Genomic DNA, 20,109 nt, shown 5'->3' with positions numbered 1-20,109 from the left:
CAATAATTTTTTTATTCATTTTACATACCAACCACAGATCCCCTCCTCCTCCCTCTTCCTGCCTCCTATCTTTCAATCCCCCAACCCACCTTCCATTCCCACCTCTTCCATTTCCACAGGGAGTCAGCAGAGCCTGGTACACTTAGTTGAGGCAGGTCCAAGCCCTGCTTCCCTGGCACAAGGCTGTGTGAGGTGTCATACCTTAGGCACTGGGCTACAAAAAGGCTGCTCAACCACCAGGGATGGATCCTGATCCCCCTGCCTGGAGGGGGGCACCAAACATTTCAAGCTAAACAACTGTCTCACATCTTCAAAGGGCCTAGTGAATTCCCATGGGTGCTCCACAGCTGTTGGTCCATGGTTCATGGGTTTCCACTAGTGTGTCTAGTTGTCTCTGTACATTTTCCCATCATGATCTCAATGTCCTTTGCATATAGAATCCCTCCTCTCTCTCATCAATTGGATTCCTGGAGGTTGGCCTGGTACCTGGCTATGGAACTCTGCAACTGCTTCCATCAGTAACTGAATAATGGCTCTGTGATGAAAGTTATGTTATTCTCTAATCTGGTTACCTGAGTAGACTCAGAAGGATACACATAGTATGTACCCACTCATAAGTGGATACTAGATATAAAGCAAAGGATAACCATACAACAACCCACATCTTCAGAGAAGCTAGCTAACACAGAACACCCAAAGAGAGATATAGATTACCCTGTGAAGGGGAAATAGATGAGATATCCATGAATATATGGGATGAGGGGTGGGCAAGGGATGGTATGTGATAGGGGATGAGAACATAAGGGAATGCGATGGTTGAGCTGGAACAGGGATGGAGTGGGAAAGCATTGAAAGAGATACAATGATAGAGGGAGATATCCTGGGGATAGAGTGAAACTGGGTGCTAGGGACATTGCCATGAATCCACAAGGATGACTCCAGATTGTACTACTAGAAATAGTGGAGAGGGTGCCTGAACTGAGCTGGCTTACCCCTGTCATCAGATTGGTGAATACCTTAATTGTCATCACAGAAGTTTTCTTCAGTGACTCATGGAAGCAGAAGCAGAGATTCACAGCCAAACACCAGGCAGAGCTCCGGTAGTCCAGTTGAAGAGAGTAGATGGGTTCTATGAGCAAGTGCATCAGGATCATGATGGGGAAACATGCAGAGACAGTAAAACCAAACTAGTGGAAACTCATGAATTTTGGGTCAATGGCTGTGGAGCCTTCATTGAACTGGACTTGGCCCACTGCATGTAGAGACAAATGTGTAGCTTGATCTGTTTGTGGGGCCTCTGGCATAGAATCAGAATGTATCCCTGGTGCATGAGTGGGCTTTTTGGAGCCCACTACCTATGATAGGACAACTCATGCAGGCCTGAGGCTGGGGGAAAGGCTTGGACTTGCCTCTACTGGATGTGCTTACCCATGGGGGGGGGGCTTGCCTTTTTGTTGCGTAGAGTGGGGGGATGGAAGTGGGTGGCTAAGGGGTGGGAGGAGGGAAGAGGGACATCTTTGATCGATGTGTAAATTGAATGAAAAAAATTTCTTAATAAAAAAAAAGAATGTAGTATTTCAAATAGCACTGTTACTGATGCTTTCAAACTCATAATGAAACTTTTCTTTTCCCCAAAGGACTCTTTGCAAACTATGTAAATATGGGAGAAGATGAAACAATTTGTTGATTATTTTTGTAAAGCACATCCTTACTTGTCATGTTGGAAACTTCATTTTCTGGACAGAGATTGCAGTCAAAACAGCTTACAGCCCACTAGACAAGAGAGAGTTCAAGCCTGTTAATGTAAGTCAGAGCAAAAATCTGTGGTTGAAGAAACATTTTTTTATAGTTTTATTTGATAGAGATTATGTGCCTGTCAAACTGCCTTCTGAACAGGTGTGCTGTCCATAGATCACTGTTATTGTCAGCCACAACTCACAACTATTAGTGAATATCCTGAGAACAATGGCCTATTTGGTGGAAATGGTAAGCTATTAAGTATTTGTGGACATCTGTAGTCACTGATGCTAAAGCTCATGGATCACTGCAGAAGAGGGTGCAGAAAGAGGATAAGAGACATAGTGGGGAATGGAGTGCTGTGTAACTGTTTCCTCTGTAATTAAAATTTCCAACATACTCAGATCTCCTAAGAAGGGAGATAAACAACTCAAAATAGCTTCTGACAATTCTTGATACTTACAAGGTTCACTGAATCCCTTCTTGACACTGTAAGCAATGAAAGATGAGAGTTTTTCTCAGATAAAATTAAGCCAAGCTGCAAAGAAGTCTCTCAGAGGATCAAAGCTGCAAAGAAGACTCTGAGATCAGACCAGATCTGTGTCACAGAACAAAACTCAGACCATGTAAAAGTTTTTGAGACTTCAATTCCCATTCAAATTCTTATCATTATACCTGCTACTGGGAGAGATCACAGAAGAGACACATTGGTCTTCTAACTTCTAACATTGTCCAACATGTTACCTAAAAGTGATGTCACCAGATCTGGAATTTCCCTAGGATATATTCCTGTTACAATGTCCTTTAAAGAAACCAATGACATTCTTGAAAGTGCCAATAACCTTAAAAATCATGAAATAAGAAAAGATTAGCAACTAGTTTCTAAATTATTAGCTACTAGCCACTACACACATGAACCACTTCATGACCAAACCATCTCTAGTCCATGAAAATGTCACGAAAATCTTACAGAACAATCCAGAGTTACACGGTTATAAAGGATATGTGGTCCCAGTCTATACTGTAGTTCTAAGAACTCCAGGTTTTTAAAGATGACAAAAAGTACAACCAATTTTCAAGTTGTAACCAGCATTCTTTTGCCTGTTCTCTCTGTCTATTTCTAGGTTCTGTTAATATTCAAGTACTAGGACCTCTCTATTTTGTTCACTTACTAGATCATCTAGGCCTTAGGACATCTGACCTTAGGAATTTCTATAAGACCCAAGAATATTTTAGGGCAGAGCTTATTTTCAGTTCCATGAACCCATAAGTTTATTTCTGGGAACTTTCAGCTTCAATTCATAGAAGAATGATGAAAAATCTCAGAGAACATTTTTAAATTTATTTCTTTTTGAGAATGTCATTAATCAATGAAACAGAATCATATCTACTCCTTGATTCTCCATACAACATTCCACTCATTGAAAGAGAACCTCCTCCCAAATTTTTGGCTGTTGATTTTCATAACACAGTATGATCAGTTAGTGATGATAACATGTGCATGAGTCAGGGCCATTTATTAGAATCCTAACAGAAAACACAACCTCAAAAGAACTTTTTCTCTCATAGGCTCTATCAACTGCTATAGCTCATCAGTGTGTTGTGGTGGATTCCTAAAGGATATCTACTCAGTCTTTGCCAGTAATTTCACTTGTTTGTTCTTATGGAGATTTTCTTAAGTAACCAGAAATACAACAGAAACATCTTGCTATAAAGATGACATTTCCAGAACTACTTATCTGTAGGCTCTTAAATCCTTCTGCCATGTATTTCTACATGTTCCCTAAACCATGATGATGAGAGGATTTGGTTAGATGTCCTACTTAGGTCAGAGCACTTAGTCTGTTCTTCTCAACACTTTAAACTATTATGCATTCCTCCCTTGAATTTTATTACATAAACAAGCTTTTATGACCAAGGTTAAGAGCAGCCTATGTCTCTAGATATAAGTATAAATATTAAAAAATTCATTTGATACTGTGATCACTTAGCAAACTAAAAATAGAGTGTTATACTGTGAGCTCTTTTCCATTTCCAGCAATGAGATATTCAACAGCCTTACGAATTAAGACATGAAATATCTTCCTATTGTTCAAGCTTCAAATTAAATCAGAAAGCATTTAGCATTATATATGTCTTACCGTCATTATTTATATTAACCCGTCTTCTGGTCTATACCCTTACATAGAACATTATGTAATTACTTGTTTGTAGCTTTCTTTACAATCTTAGATCAATATGATTTTCATAATTAAATATTTTTGAATATACACTCTATATCCCAATATTTTGGGAATGTAAAAATAACACATAATTTGTAGTGGAAAACTGCAGTCAAATGAAATAATGTAATGTTTTCTATGCCAATTCTCAGAAACAACACAATTCAATAATACACAATAACAAAAAGATTACACAAGTAGAAATGGCTTATTACAATGTCTCATTTAATAGAACTGAAATCCAGATTTTGTGTTCAAACTTTATTATGCATTTAAATTTGTACGTTTTTCCATAAGATCAGACTTCTTTGACATATTTGCTTTGCAGAAGGATGCTTGTGATATTGTAGCCATGTATTGTATAGGAAATAAGTTATTATATTTAATGGATATTTGCAAGTTTAGAATGTGTTTTGGTGATTTTATGAAAAAAATTTTTCTGTGGTTTGAATAAAATAGTGTAGCACTTTGGGGCAAAGATGCAAAAAAGTAGCCCTGCACTTGAGGCCAAGATACAGAAAATCTCCACAGCTACTGTAGCCTTGCCCTTGGTGCTTTGGTAGACAGGAAGGAAGGTGATCCAGACACTGCAGAACACCAGCATGCTGAATGTCAGGAACTTGGATTCATTGAATGTGTCAGGTAGATTTCTGGCCAGGAAAGCTACAGTAAAGCTTGCCACAGCAAGGGAGACCAAATATCCCAGGACACAGTGGAAGGCAATAACTGAACCTTTGTTGCAGACTATCAAAATATGGCCATGTATAGCATGTACATCCTCATCAACAAATGGAGGAGAAGTTCCCATCCAGATTCCACAGAGAATCAGTTGGATCACAGTGCATATGGGAATGATGAAGTTAGGTGTACCTGATGTCAGGAACCACCTCATTCTTCTATCTGGAACAGTGACCTTGAATGCTAGTACCACAGTAATTGTCTTAGCCAAGACAGAAGAGGCTGCCACAGTGAAGACAATTGCAAATGTTGTCTGCTGCAAGACACAGGTGGCCATATTGGGATGGCCAATATAAAGCAAGGGGCAGAGAAAACAAAATATGAGGGAGATGAGGAGGACATAGCTGAGAACTTGGTTATTGGCCTTAACTATGGGTGTATCTTGATGTTTCAAAAATATAGCTAGTACAGCAGCTGTAAGAGAAGAGAAACAGAGAGCCAAGCTAGCCAGACACATTCCCAAGGGGTCTTCATAAGCCAGAAAGGTTAAAACTTTTTTGAGGCAGTGAGTTCGTTTTGCATTGCTGTACTGATCATCTGGACACTTCATACAATCGTCCATGTCTAGTATAGGAAGGGAAGTAATTTGAGTTTTAATTTTTCCCTAGTACTCATGAAACATGAGACATTAATGCATTAGGAAGTCATAGCTAAATTTTATTTACATCTTTTGTTATATGCAAACTAAATGTATTTGGTGCATAGGATTTAATTCTATTTTCTGTTGCCTTTTATCTTAATGCAATTTTTTTTATATTTATCTTACTTACCCGTGAACATTTAAAAAAAAAAACAATAATACACTTTTAAATAGTGCTCAGATAGCCACAGTAACCAACCTTGGATTGAATCATTCAGAGAAAAACATATTTGTTATTCATAGTTTTGTGTGCTATACAAAACAAGAACTGATAATGAGTTAGTTCATTGCATCTTATAATTTATCTATCAGCAACAAATTAGATCTCACATATAAATGACCTCATGGGGCACTTTGGAAATCAAATTCTACACAATCCATATCTTAGAACCCACATGTACTACATTATGATTACAATGTAATACCTAACAATCTTGAAAATATTTGTGCTTACACACATATTAGTAAAGTCTTCTCCCCTCATCAAGGAAACTTATCGTTGAGGCAGAGACTACTAGAGAAAAATAACAACCACTTAAAATATAGACTTGTGCCACCAAGTACAATGGAGACCTATATTATAATACTCTGTCACTTAAGGCTCAGGAAAAATTGCAGAAGAGTGGGTTGAAATGATTGTAAGAGTTAGGGGATCAGGGAACTTGATGTGAGCCAGTGTCTACTATAAATGTCACAGCCACACCCATAAAGTCTCACCAACATGATTGTTTAAATTAGGGTGAACAAGCACAAAAACAATAGACATGGCAAAGGGGATGGGAGAAAGACCATCAGGCCACAAGGCTAGAAAGAGAGCTACAGGCATCTAAGAGATATTGAGAGTGGCAGAAATTGTCTTTTCCAGAGTAAAGCACACCAACTGATTATTTTTTGAAATTAAAAAGTCAGCCCTGAAAAGATACAAGTAAAATACACAGACTGGAAGAGTTTGTATTTAGAAATATATCTACTTACTCCTACATATAAAACAAATACACATACAAAAATCAATGAGAAAAGAGACTATTGATTTGAAAGAGATTCTGTGGGGCTTTATTGGATGTGTTTGAGGAATGATAGGTAACAGAGAATGATATAATTGTATTATAATATCAAAATAAAAAAGAAAAGAAAAGGAAAAAATATCCAGCACTGTCATGGAATGCAGAAACAACATGAACAAATTACCATCTAAATTCTCTACATGTCAAAAACATCCCATTTAGTTTTAGGCTTCAATGTTTGAACTTTAGTTGGGCACCTTGTCGCAAATTTTACAAATTTCTATAAGATTTGACAGTGTAGTGCTCCCAAGGTTACAGTATTTATTGAGAAAACAACAAAATCTAGATAATATTCTATATCTCAAGGGCATGATTTTGAAAGATAGTACTAGATGATGCTGACAATTTGTGATTTATACCACAACATATTTCTTTTTCTTCCAGTTGCATTGATACAACAGACCAAATTGAAAAGTGATGATTCCATTTCAGCACTGAGTCTGTCCATCAGAAAGTTTCTATCCGGCTTCAGTTTTTCAGTCCTCTCTGATATTGCTAAGGAATGTCATCTAAACTGTTGATTAAGAGAATTATAATACTTTAATTTTTAAAATTCTTTTAAAATTAATTATAAAATGTCCTATTTATTTCTTTGTATTGAAAATATATTCTCCTATACAATACACCTTACCATAGTTTCCCCTTCCTCCATGCCTCTCATACTTTTCTAAGTAGGTGAAGGGGAATTAAAAAATTCAGTATAGTATCTTTGTGTTTAACTAACACAAAAGTCAATGTTTGATCAGTTAATTTGGAATATATATACCTACATATATGTATGTGTGTGTGTTTGTGTGTATGTATCACTTGAATTAAATAATTTTTAATTTCTTTTTGTGCATTATTCTACTCAAGTAGTTTACTTTCTCACATTATTCACTGGGTTTTGTAGTCAAATATGTTTATTAGTTTAGTGTAATTTTTAAAATCCTGCACTATAATTTTTTTTTATAATCCTCAAGTTTAACTCATGTAGAATCATTCACATGGTTTTCTGGCTCTAAGTGAAACTGTCAGTTAAGTATTTAGCTATTTCTTATCACTACTACACTTATTAATTCTACCTTTCTGTTACCTGATACACTACAAAATGATGTTTTCAAAGTTTCTGTATCAAATTAGATTAATCTCCCTCTTTAATTAAAAAAGTCTCTTTGATTTACTTGTTATGAATATTATAATAAACCCTTTATTTCAGAGTTCAATATAATGGCATGCAAACTCACCTATGAAGTACAGTAAAACTGAAAATACAACCTACCAATGATAATGTTTCTATATCTCTACATTCTACATTTCTATTTAGCATGATCTACATTTGCACACAGTACAAAAAAGAGTGTTACTAAAACATGGTACAATGTCACTGAACATATCTACTCGTTAGAAACACTGGGAAGGTGGGAACTAGGAACATATGTATGTACAGTGTATAAGTCTTAAATAAAGTGAAAGGTAGATACAACTTACTACAAAATGCTGACTATTAGGATGAAGATGAGTTGTAATAGTAACCATTAGCACTCTAAAGTAATGTGTAGGAGAAAATATTATGTTCATAAGTTCTAGAATAATGACACAAAAATGCAGTTTAAAAGACAGAGTATATTATTTCAAATAGCAATGATACCTCTGCTTTCAACTTCTTAGTGAGATTCATGTATTCCATTTTCCAAAAGGACTGTTTGCGAAGTACAGAATATGAGATAAAATAAGAAATCTCGTGGTATAATTTCCTTACTTGTCATGTTGGAAATTTTATTTTCTGCACATGGATTACAATCAAAACAACAGACAACCTTCCCTTCCTGAGGGGATTTTCTGTGTCCTAGACTGCAGGGTCTACTGCATCCAGAAGGTAGAATCTGAGGAAAATCAGATAAATTTTAGACACGGTTTAATGCGAGTTGCAAAACGGCAGTGATTCACAACATGGAGGCACTGAAAATTCTCTTTTTAAACAATATGTTATAAATTAAAATCCATTGTTTTTTATGACAAATATTATGAATGTATTGTGATTTAAGTATTGTGAAACACACAAGAGAGAAGAGATGGAGACAGAGATATACACACACACACAAACAGAGAGAGAGAGAGAGAGAGAGAGAGAGAGAGAGAGAGAGAGAATATAGAGGGTGCAAGTGTTAATAAATGAGTAAATGTCAAAACCTTTTATCCCAATGATGAAGCATGCTGTTTTAGAGTATTTGTGCTACATGTAAATCATTTGAGTTAAGACTAAATTACCTGTCTAAAATCAGTAGCCCACTCTATCATTTCATCAGATATGTACAATTGTTGATTGCTTGGAAAATGTCCAGAAAATTTTCCTATTTTCATTTTAATTCCAAAGTGTTTAAAATCTGTGATATAGAAAATGTCATACTCTGTATCCTGTTTTGTCTTTTGGTTCATATTCACCAGATCTCCAGGATTATTAACAAATTTTATGTTCTTCAGATAAGAGAATATCTAAAACACATTTGTTATTTTAGTTTTAACTATACCTACACAGTAGTGCAGAAACTAGAAATTATATAATGCTGGTAATTTTCATTTGCCTCTCCTAAAATGTAACTTTATTTAGAAGTAATCAGTAGTAAATAAAAGAAATTACATACAAACATAAAGTTTCACTACACTTTAAAGTTAAAATTTTCTCACTGGAGTTGATACTCTAACACACTCATCCTAAATTATATGCTTATAGATTTAGATGCATTATTTATTTCTTCCTGGCAAAATTGTTATTTGATCATAACCTAAAGAACTGTGTTCTATAATAGTTCAAAAAGTAGCAGTACTACTAGTATTAACTGGAATCTAGTACAATGAGGAGCAACTTTTTGATCACATAACAAAATTCATTTTCTTGTAGTCATTTAAGAAATTCATGAAAAATATTTTTCTTCCAAATTTTAAAAACATAAGATTAATGTTTGTGTTTGAAATATTCTGGACAAAATTTCTTCACTTAGAATGTAAAGTGCAGACTTGTGCCAGTATCACCTGTAACAAAATTTACGACACTAACACCATCTTCATCACGTGCAGTGAAAGAGTCCAGAAATATATGCATCTGAAAGAAAAGTGTGTAGTTTGCCTACATTTAGAAAACTATGGTTCCCTTCAAGAAAGTCATCTCTATGACATACAGGCCATTCAATGCAAAAATAATACCTTCCAGGAGTCCAATTCCAGTCTGTTTCCAGCATTCTCTGGCCATATGTCTACTTGTTTCAGAAGCATTTCATGGAGCGAGTGGGCCACAGCATACACAGCGTTGTATAAGTTATAACTTGAGTCACTCATGGACATTCCAAACTGGTGCCTAAACAGCCACTTGAATATATTTGTGGTAGAACAATTTTTCATTTTCTTACAATTAGATGATGACAAAGAACAATTAAAATAAATCCACCATAGTCTAACCAATGAAATTTCATTACTGTAATTTGAAGGGTGCACTCTCTGCATAAATTGTTTAAAACCAGATATCTCAGAATTCTGATGTGAATAAATGAGAGTCCCAAAGGGAGAGTTAAGCAAGAAATCTCCTTTACTTGTGATTCTATCAAATTGTGACATACTGACCCAGATTCTGTTAAATGATACAGATTTCCATAGTATAAAGTTCACTTGTACAGTAGAGTCTTTGTCTCCATAAACAATCACAACTTTTGCTGATGACATCATGATCTGGTTAAAGTATTTATCAGCCATTTTGAGGAATGATAAATTCGGATGGGCAATAATACTCACAAATGCTAAACAGACAATGTTTCTTTGCATCTTCTCTCTCAGTTCAGAAAGAAATTGAATTCCATAATCATCATCTGAAATGATCACTCCCACCCAGTTCCATCTGAAGTAAACCAGTAGGGACACCATGGCTAGTGGCAGAGAAGTGTCCTTGGGAGACATCTGGTGGAGATGAGGAAATTGTTCATGGACATTCAGGAAAGGTTGAAAATAACCATAGTAGATCTGGAGTACATAGAACATAAGCATAAATGAAAAAGATATAATGAATAATGTTTGGTCTAAGACCTACATGTACTAAGCAAATGCTGGAGGTATTAGAAAATGTGAATTCTTATCCTCATTATTAAAATCTCATTTCTTGTGATTGTCCAAACTACAAATACACTAAATTTTCTGGTTAAATATTTCAGACTTCTGCTGCCTTTTTGTGACAAAGTTGTTATGTTTTCTGCTGAAAGTATTTGAGCTTTTATTTTTGATAGAACTGAATAGATATTAACCTAGTCCCTGCCTTTTAACCTTTTTGGTACTCAGAAAGTCAACTTGAAGGAGACAGTATTTCATTAAAATTATCACACCTCAACTCACCTCTGGAGTTCTAGACATGTACTGGAATGGTCCAAAAGTTGCCGTAACTCCCCATGTGGGTCCTGTAAGTACAATTAAATATTTTCTCTGATTTTTGCAGTAGTAGTTAGGAAAGTTTTCACTTCTTTTTGGAGATAGACCATATTTCTTCTTCTTCTCCATCAGGTTACATTTGATGTTAGCTAGCAGAGAAATGTTTGGTAAAATATGAGGGTTCCTATTGATTTCTTCCATGGCAAAATAAAGAGAGAAAATCAAGTGGATGTTCTTCGGTGTCATCCTGAAAACAGAGCACACTATTCATGAGAGATTAGGTTCCAATATGACAATTTTAAATCACACTCAATGTGAGAATAGTACTGAATTCTTGTCTGTTTTTGTCTCTTTAGTAAGTCATGTAAGTGCTATTTCTTTGATGTATGAGAATGTTAGACCTGTGGGAGAATATTAGGATTCTCAAAGTCTTTTTTTTTTTTTTTGGCGGGGGTTGGGAGTGGGTTTCATACAAATGAAATTGATTCTTGTACTTTGAAGTTTCTTAAAGTTCCACCCTGTTTTCTGTAACCTTCATAAAATGTATATATGCCATCAGGGACTAGAAAAGATTGTACTGGCTACCATTGAATCTGCTCATGCCATCATTTTATACTTCTAACAGTGAACATACGTGGAAAATAAATGGCTATTATCTGCTATCTGGAATGCTATACTTTTATACAGAAGCAGCACTGGACAATGATATGTCTTTGTTAAGGATACGAAGACTAGGTAGCCAAACCTGCCTGTGTCAAGAGCTCTGAAAAGGCTGAGGGATACATAAGTAATGCAAATAGCATAATAATTCTTATACTCCCTCTTCCCCTTCACATACCTTCTTAATTTCATTTTGTATTTGAGGATGTGCAATATTTAGTGATATATGATTGGATATAAGTATACCTGCTTCCAGTGAGGAATGAATTACTTTCTCTTTATATGAACTCTTAGGCTGTAGTGATGCCTTTCCACCTATATACTGAGCTTGGTATTACAGAACAGGTCCTGTGTAGAGTTGTTTTAGACTTGTCCTGGTATGCCCTGTGTAATAGACTTACTTTAGCTTTTCCCTTTCATTTAAGAAATTTTGGTTGAATGTAAATATTTTTGATATATTTCATATAGAGTTTGATCTTATTTAACAGTAACATCTCATTTCAGTGTGTTTATTGTTTATGAGTATTTTAGATATTGCCTCATTCTGAGAGCTGCTGGTAGCAATGGTTTTACTAGAGGCCCAAGAATATACAGCAGATGGCAATTGATAGTTCAGGTGTCATCTCACCAGATAAATAATTCTCTGATGGCAGAACTTCTTCAGACACAGCTTAAAGGGCCACAGATTCTGGACACTGTTGCTTCTGTCTGTAATTTCATTTGTGCATAAACAGCTATGGTATCTCCCCAATACCTAAACTGTAATGTGTAATCTCAGCTGATATGTATATGTAATATATTGATTCCATCTCAATATTATGGGCACATATATCTGTGGATGGTCAAGAAGATGGATTCTCATTAAGTTGTATAATTTTAAAATACAGAAAATATATTAGGATATTCTGCATAAATAGATTATTATTCTAAAAGAATTATAAGACTCTTAGGCCCTGCTTTTTCATCATTAGCCTAAAAAAACCCAGCAATTTCTTCTCAGTTCTAAGAGGAGCCACATACTTTTGGCTGATTTTTAGCCTCAGAGCAAATTCAAACTAGACTGGAAATGGACCATAAGTTAAACATTATAGATATGAACAAAGATAGAGTTACAGAAGTCTAACCAAGGTTATTAATCACAAAGCAAACCTAAATACTATCCTAGTTTCTCTAGTCAGACCTCATTGATAACAGAGTCCAGGAGTCACTCCCTAATAATTCTTTTGTAATTAACACTTTGTACAAACTTCTAACCTCAATTTATGAATAAAACTCATGTTTCAGCTAACTAATTGTTTATTGTTTAGGTCCCAAATAACAAGTTATCAATTAACCAAGTCAAGAGGGAAACAGCTTTATGTGGAAAAAATTTCAAAATTAGCCAGGGCTACAGAAAATGGTCTGGCCTCACAACCTTCTATATAGAGTTACAAGTCCTTTTCTTGTGATTAGGGGTTACACAGAGGATAAAGAAATATATTTCTATATTTGGGACCTATGCATTGCCATGGTAAATGGATCTGCCCTGACCTTCAGATGCAGGTTTTGTAATTTTTCTTCTTATTGCAAAAAGCCTCCAGTTAAATGTATATATAACTGTGTAGGACAAAGAGAGAAAGAGAATTGTAACTTGAGATAGAATTGAAGCTGTGGAGAAACAAAGAACATGACCCACATATCCTATATGTGAGTCTGATTCCTTCAAATAGATAGAAACTTATTCCTAAAGACCCTCAGATAAAAAAGTTTCTTAAAATCCCACTAGTCTGAAGGCATTCTATTTACAACACTGGAGCAGTTCTAGGAGCTGGATTCACAGGTTGTGTTAGCATCATCCATATTTTCTATATTTCTTTGTGACGGAATACATATTCAGGTAACTAGACATGACGTGTGGCCGTGAAGCTAGTATGGAATTGATTGAATGATTATTTTTCTCATAATTTTTTAATGATCATGTTTGAATCTTTTTCTTTTAGCATTGTCATATTCTTTTATTTCTTACAATTATCTCTTTCAGAAAGACTTGAATTTAAGTCACATTGTCTAGGCCCTTGACATCCTATACTGGAGATAGATATGCATTGTTAAAATTGAATTCTTTCATTCATGCACTGCAATTACTTATCTGTGAAATATTGATATGTCAAATAATATAGAGTAGTCAATAATTTAAAAACTATGTATTTTAGAACTTGAAGGGATATTTTTTATATTCATATGTAACATAGAACTACCCAGGACAGCTAAAATAATACTAAATATTGAAATAGCTACTGGGAATAACACTATGGTCTCTCAATGTACTCCATAGCTGTAGTAAAAAAAAAAACAGCATGAAACTGGTACAATAAATAGTCATGTTGTTGAATAGAAAGGAATTGGAGTCTCAGATTATGTCTACACACCTATGGACATCTATTTTACAATAAAGAGGCCAGAAATACACTGTGGAAAAGCTAAACATCTTTAACAAATGGTGCTGAATGGATACATGGAGAAGAACACAAATTTATTCATACCTGTCACCAAGCACAAAACTCACCTCCAATTGGATCAAAGACCTCAGTTTAAGACCAGATATGCTAGATCTCTTAAAAGAGAAAATTGAGGAATAGTCTTGAACTCATGGTTACCATAAAAGTTTTTTTTTTTTTTCCTGAACAGAACACTGGTAGTGAAGGTACCAAAATAGCAATATGTAAATATATTTTTCAGGACTTTAAAATTATTTATCTTTAAGGTCCTTTGGGTTTGTACGATGTCTTCCAGTTTTGTGTTTTTATGAGATTCCTGTGCATAAGAATGTGTTTGACTTATTATCTATTTGTGTATCTCATTCTTTTCATTTCTTCTGTTTGTTGATTGTGTTATCTATTCTGACTTGTTTTTTGTTTTATTATATTTCTAACTCTTATTTAGAATACTCTTTGTTTTCCATCAAGAGAAAGAAAGGGTGTGGGTTCAGATAGGAGGGGAGGTGCAGAGGATCTCAGAGGAGTTGGGGGAGTGAAAAGTTCAATCAGAATATAATGTATGAAAATAAATTTTCAATAAAAAATGCAGGGGATTTAAGTTTAATCCATGCTGTAATATAGATAGCCCTGTGAAAATATCGTATTAGGTTAAAAAGCATAAAAGAGCAAAAAGCAGATTATCTCATTCATATGAAAAGCACAACTGGAACTTTATGGAATAGAATGTAGATTCAGGAATAGGTAGGAATGAGGGGATTAAATGATGGCAGCTGTGAAGTACAGTGTTCATGATTCCTAGTGAAATGTTCTATATATTTTGAACATGACTGTGGTGATGAATGCACACATCTGACTATGTTTCATTCATTCTTTTAAATAAGTAGACTATAAAATTTATCTTAACAGAAACAAAAACAAAAGCCTAAAACAAATTACCTATTTTAGATTTGTGTTTGTTTTCCTTTGGAATCATAGTTCAATTTAAATTAACAATTTTATTATTTAATAATTTTTTTTTGGTTTTTTGAGACAGGGTTTCTCTGTGTAGCTTTGCGCCTCTCCTGGAACTCACTTGGTAGTCCAGGCTGGCCTCAAACTCACAGAGATCCGCCTGGCTCTGCCTCCAGAGTGCTGGGATTAAAGGCGTGCACCACCACTGCCCAGCTATTTAATAATTTTATATTGAGAGTTTTCTATATACAATCTTCAAAGGTTTATTGCTTTATATCAAAATTATCCATTGCTACCTTGTGCCATCATCAATGATGCTACATTTTCTCATCTGCTTGGGAGGCCTCTACTTATCAGTTGTTATTTTTCTTTTTAACCTTAAAAACCTGGAGTTTATCAGATAAGATTGTGCTCTGGGACACAGCACATTATCTATGAAAGTTAAGTGGCATTGTGAACTTTATAACTTAAATGTTCTAATGAGTCACAAGCCCCCTACCATTCCCTAAAAAATCACTATATTTAGAAAGGAGAAATAAACTTACTCCAATGTTTTCTCCACATAGATGACTAGAAACTAAAACAATACTGGCAATTGATAAATAACTGAAAGATGGAGGCCAGTTTTTATTTTTTTTAAGAATATCAGACTTTGATGGTTAAATATTTTCCAGTGGAAGCCATTTTTTTCAAGAGAAATTGGATGGTACATATTAGACCTGAGATGCATTAAAAAAAAAGACAAAATAGGGTAGTTGGAGAAAGAGGCATGGATCTTAGGAAGTTGTTGGAAGGGTGTGAATATGATCATAATGCATTTCATGCAAACCTCAACGTAGTAATAAATTTTAGATATGTAACTCAGTTGGTGTAGTTATGTGAAAAAATAAGTGAATCCTTCCTTCATTGTTCAGGTAGGCTCACAGTTTTGGAGATTTGACTCAGTCTGAATGGAGATTGATTGATTGCTTTGGTTACCTCTCATCACTATACATCCATAAGGGAAATATGTATGACTAAAATATTTACAACATGGTTTGGACAAATAGTAGAAAATTATAGGCAAAATTGTGATCCTAACTCCAGTGGAGGGTACACATACCAATAACTTAGTTTCCTGCTATATACAAACAATGCTGACCTGAAGATCATGATATACAGTACAAGCATTTGTGTATCCCTCACATTTAGTCTCCAACAACTTTGGAAATATACAGAATATATACATATAATAACCTTACTTTCCTTTCTTATGTCAATCAAATTCTAGCTTATAAAGAATAATGGATGCCACAAGAAGAATACTTTTCTCAGTCATAGAGAAATTCTGATTATGAATGTCAACAAATGAATTGGAGTATTTGAAATTTTGTATATTAAATGACACATCTAAGTGCTCATTCAAATAAGTGTTGTAAAATGACCAGGAACTGTATAAACAAACAATTCTACTGACAAATTACATCTGATGACAGCTATGATGATCCATAGAATTTAGCAAATTAATGGAACATACTATTTATTTTTTACATTAAAGTGAATACATATACGACAAATTTATATTAAGTTCTCTATCTTGCCACAAACTAAGTTCCTGATGTTCTAGAAAGCACATGAAAACAAATGACAGGACTATCACTTCTCCTCTATGTTCACTGTGATGGTATAGAACATTAGTAGTAATAGTCTGACAAAATATGTATGAAATTGTATTCTTCATTAAAATTCATGTGCAGGTCTCCTTAACCATGCTATTCACATATAGCTCAACAATAACCTTAAAGATTTTACTAATAGGTACATAGGTAGAATGTCTCAAATAAGACTCTTCTTTGGAAATACAAATAATAATACCAATTTATATTTCTACAGAAGAGTCTTATTTGAGATGATGAATATGTGTTTAGTTTTGCTGAATCTCATTCATCCTGGCCATGTTTCAGAATTTCATATTTTATTCACAATGATCTAAATTATATATTTATTTATTTGGATAATAAACCATGTAGGTGCCTAAATAATCACATATTTTACTTCTGTAAATTCATTTGCTTTACAAATGTGATATCTTTGTTTCTAATCATGGTAGAACCATGTAAATAATGCTTAGAAAATCATATTGAATAGCCATAACACAAAAACTGCTGTTTAATCACAATACAGGAAAAGAAACATACAGTAATCTGGAAACATGTTTGCTATATAATATATGACTTAATAGCTATTTAGATACAAAATATCTTGTCTGTAATAAGGATACAAGTATATGAAGAAAATTTATTATATGGTCAGAACCATTGTTTAAGAAGTGAGCCATTTATGCCTCCATGAGAAAGTTGCTATACTAATCGATTACTTTGTACTAGTAAAAATCCAGACAAAGGAGTCTAGGAAGAAAACAATTGACTTGCCATTTTCTTTATTACTCATAAGTTAGGAGAAATTAAAACATTTCTCTGGACCTTGTTCATCTTGTGTCATGTAAATATGTAAGCATAGATGTAGAATGATTCTGCAATTTCAAGTTCTAGAATTTCAGACATAAAATTCCCCATCATCTTAAAATAGGAGGTCACATCACTGAGGCATATTAATTCATTAGCTGGTGAAATTTGAGTGAGTGAAATGAATAAAAAACATCCTGTCCATGAATTTCAAGGCACAGCCTGCCTGCAATGTGGAGACAATCATAGGCTTATGGAAGACATGATATAGGTATTGGTGAACATTTTTTAGCTCAAATTCTACTCAAATTGCCTCATTTTTCCTGATTTGTATCTGATCATTTGGATATCTGGGTCATCTTCTCCATATTCCATATTACCATGAAAATTATTTTTATAACAATTATATGATTACTTGCTCATTGCTCCAAATTCTCCTTGAAACCTAAGGATATTTTTGATAAACAGATGAATGATCAACACATAGTAAAACACATTGTTTTACTTCTTTTATGGTATTTAAATTTTATTGAAATTTTTCTATTTTGTAATACAGCCACAAACTTTCTTCTCTGTGTAGAATTTCATACTAAGATATGCTATCAAAAACTGAACATAACCTTTTTCTAAAACTGAAAACTGCGATAATTCTCAAACATATACAATGCCACACCTAGAGATGTGTTTTTACCCAAATTTAGAATGTTATTTTTGATAACTTCCCTATCATACTCCAAGAGACATTGTACCAATTCTGTCAGCTGAAATATCAATCAGTAACCTCATTGATGAAGGAAAATTATGGTCAAAAATATAAAACAATTATTGTGTAGTGTACTTATTCTTGCAATAAAGAAATTTATTTTATATAATTAGGGAAAGGGGAGAAAGAGATTCAAATATGGAATTAAAATAATAAATGAAAGCATATGTAGCAAAATGAAATATGCAATTTGTAATCAATAAATGGGCTTCATCCCTGAGAAATTTGGATGAATTTATTACCTTAGTACTTCTCTCTCAACTCTTAGCATGTACCACAAACAACACCTTATATTCTAGCACATTTAAAGTAAAATAGTAAATCATTGCTTGCAGGGGTACCCTCTATTCTAGCAATGAACAAACTGACTACTGGGGTACTCTAATTGAATGATTCATGTGTTTCTAACCTAGAACTTTGAAAGTAGTTCTGACATTGTTTATTCAACAAAAATGTTGAATGTGCATATGTAACCAACTGTAGAGGAAAAGGTGGCATAAAACTATAATAGGGAATAGATATTGTTTTTCCATACCTAATTTCAGTGGCAGGAATCAAAGAACACAACAGTTGTAAAATTATGACAAATAGATTATTTGAACAATATCTCTCCACCTTTTTAATATATTTAACTAAAAGTCAGGGAAAATATACCAAGGTCCACTGTATAGGAATTTGGGATTTTGTGCTGATGAAAACACACACACACACACACACACACACACACACACACACAAACACACAAACTGTAGCAGGCAAAAGAAAGACCACATTATTGTAGGCACTATGAAATAAACTAAGAGCAGTGTTTAGTACTATGTTTGTTAGGGATATCACATGACACCAGTTGAGAATTGTCATATTAAAGGATTGTCTCTAAAAGCAAAGTTGATAGCATGGATCATTCATTCAGCTTCCAGTCTAGAATCTGTGACTTGAGAAATACAAAAAAGTTAACAGGGCGGTGGTGGCACACACCTTTAATCCTAGCACTCAGGGGCAGAGGCAGTCAGATATTTGTGAGTTCAAGGCCAGCCTGGACTACAGAATGAGTTCCAGGACAGGATCCAAAGCTACAAAGAGAAACCCTGTCTCAAAAAACCAAAGAGATACACACACACACACACACACACACACACACACACACACACACACAGAGAGAGAGACAGAGAGACAGAGAGAGAAATACACAAAAGTTAAACTCTATACCATAAGAAACAGGACAATAACCTTCATTAAATATGAAATAAATTTAGTTAATGTCCTAAAAGAGGGAGGACAAGACAGAAAGACGGCACACAGAATAATGGTCTAACTATCCGCAGCCCTAGAATGTATCATCTACCATGATAAACAAAAATTACTGAGTGAAAGAGCCACTTACTGCTTATCAAGATTCCCACTGAAATAATCATTTTTCATGTTTCCATTCTCTGTATAAATGAAAAAGGAGCAATCAATGTCTTTATCTCCTTCTGGGTTTTCCTTGTCTTTCACTCTGAAAAAGCACACAGGGTCAGTCAAACTGCAGAGAATTAAGGCAGGCTTCAGGACGAGGAAGACAAAGAGCAAAGACATCTTTTTAATGTAGCTGAGAAGAGAGCCTGAGCAAAGTGCAGCATGAAGAGTCATGGAGAAGCCTGTGTATCAATTATGTATGAACCCATCCAAGTGTCTCTTTTTATTATTAACATTACTGCAAGGAGTGAAGTACTTTTCAAAAAGTAATTTTCTTTTGAGTACACGGTTTGTCTCTGTGGGTTTCATAATCACTCTATGGCCTGTAGCTCTGCATATGAGTTCCTAAATCCAGGGGATAACTAAATGATAATAATTTCATTTATGATTAGATCTATGTAATTGAACATGAAGTTCACAGACACAATTTCTCTTAGGCAAATTTCCTAACAAGCTCTGATTACTATTTGTAGTAGTTGACTTGGATCACATCACATATTCCAAATGAATTTTGTGTCAAAAACAGTTCTTCATAGACAGAGCTTATTACAGACATACAGGACATA

General features: G+C 34.5%; 1 protein-coding gene across 1 annotated transcript; it reads right to left on the bottom strand.

Moving 5' to 3' along the window:
• Nucleotides 1-4,341: 4,341 nt before the first annotated feature.
• On the bottom strand, nt 4,342-19,663 carry LOC114686824 (vomeronasal type-2 receptor 116-like). The gene is made up of 6 exons (XM_028861505.1): nt 19,470-19,663; nt 10,758-11,037; nt 9,585-10,391; nt 8,652-8,876; nt 8,143-8,266; nt 4,342-5,261 (listed from the first exon to the last, which is right to left on the bottom strand). The coding sequence occupies exons 1-6, from the start codon at nt 19,661-19,663 to the stop codon at nt 4,342-4,344; spliced, it is 2,550 nt and encodes an 849-aa protein (XP_028717338.1).
• Nucleotides 19,664-20,109: the final 446 nt, after the last annotated feature.

The sequence above is a fragment of the Peromyscus leucopus genome, chromosome 1 (assembly GCF_004664715.2).
Source record: "Peromyscus leucopus breed LL Stock chromosome 1, UCI_PerLeu_2.1, whole genome shotgun sequence".
Taxonomy (NCBI): domain Eukaryota; kingdom Metazoa; phylum Chordata; class Mammalia; order Rodentia; family Cricetidae; genus Peromyscus; species Peromyscus leucopus.
Note: the sequence above shows the minus strand (reverse complement) of the source record. Positions and strands in the feature narration are given on the sequence as shown.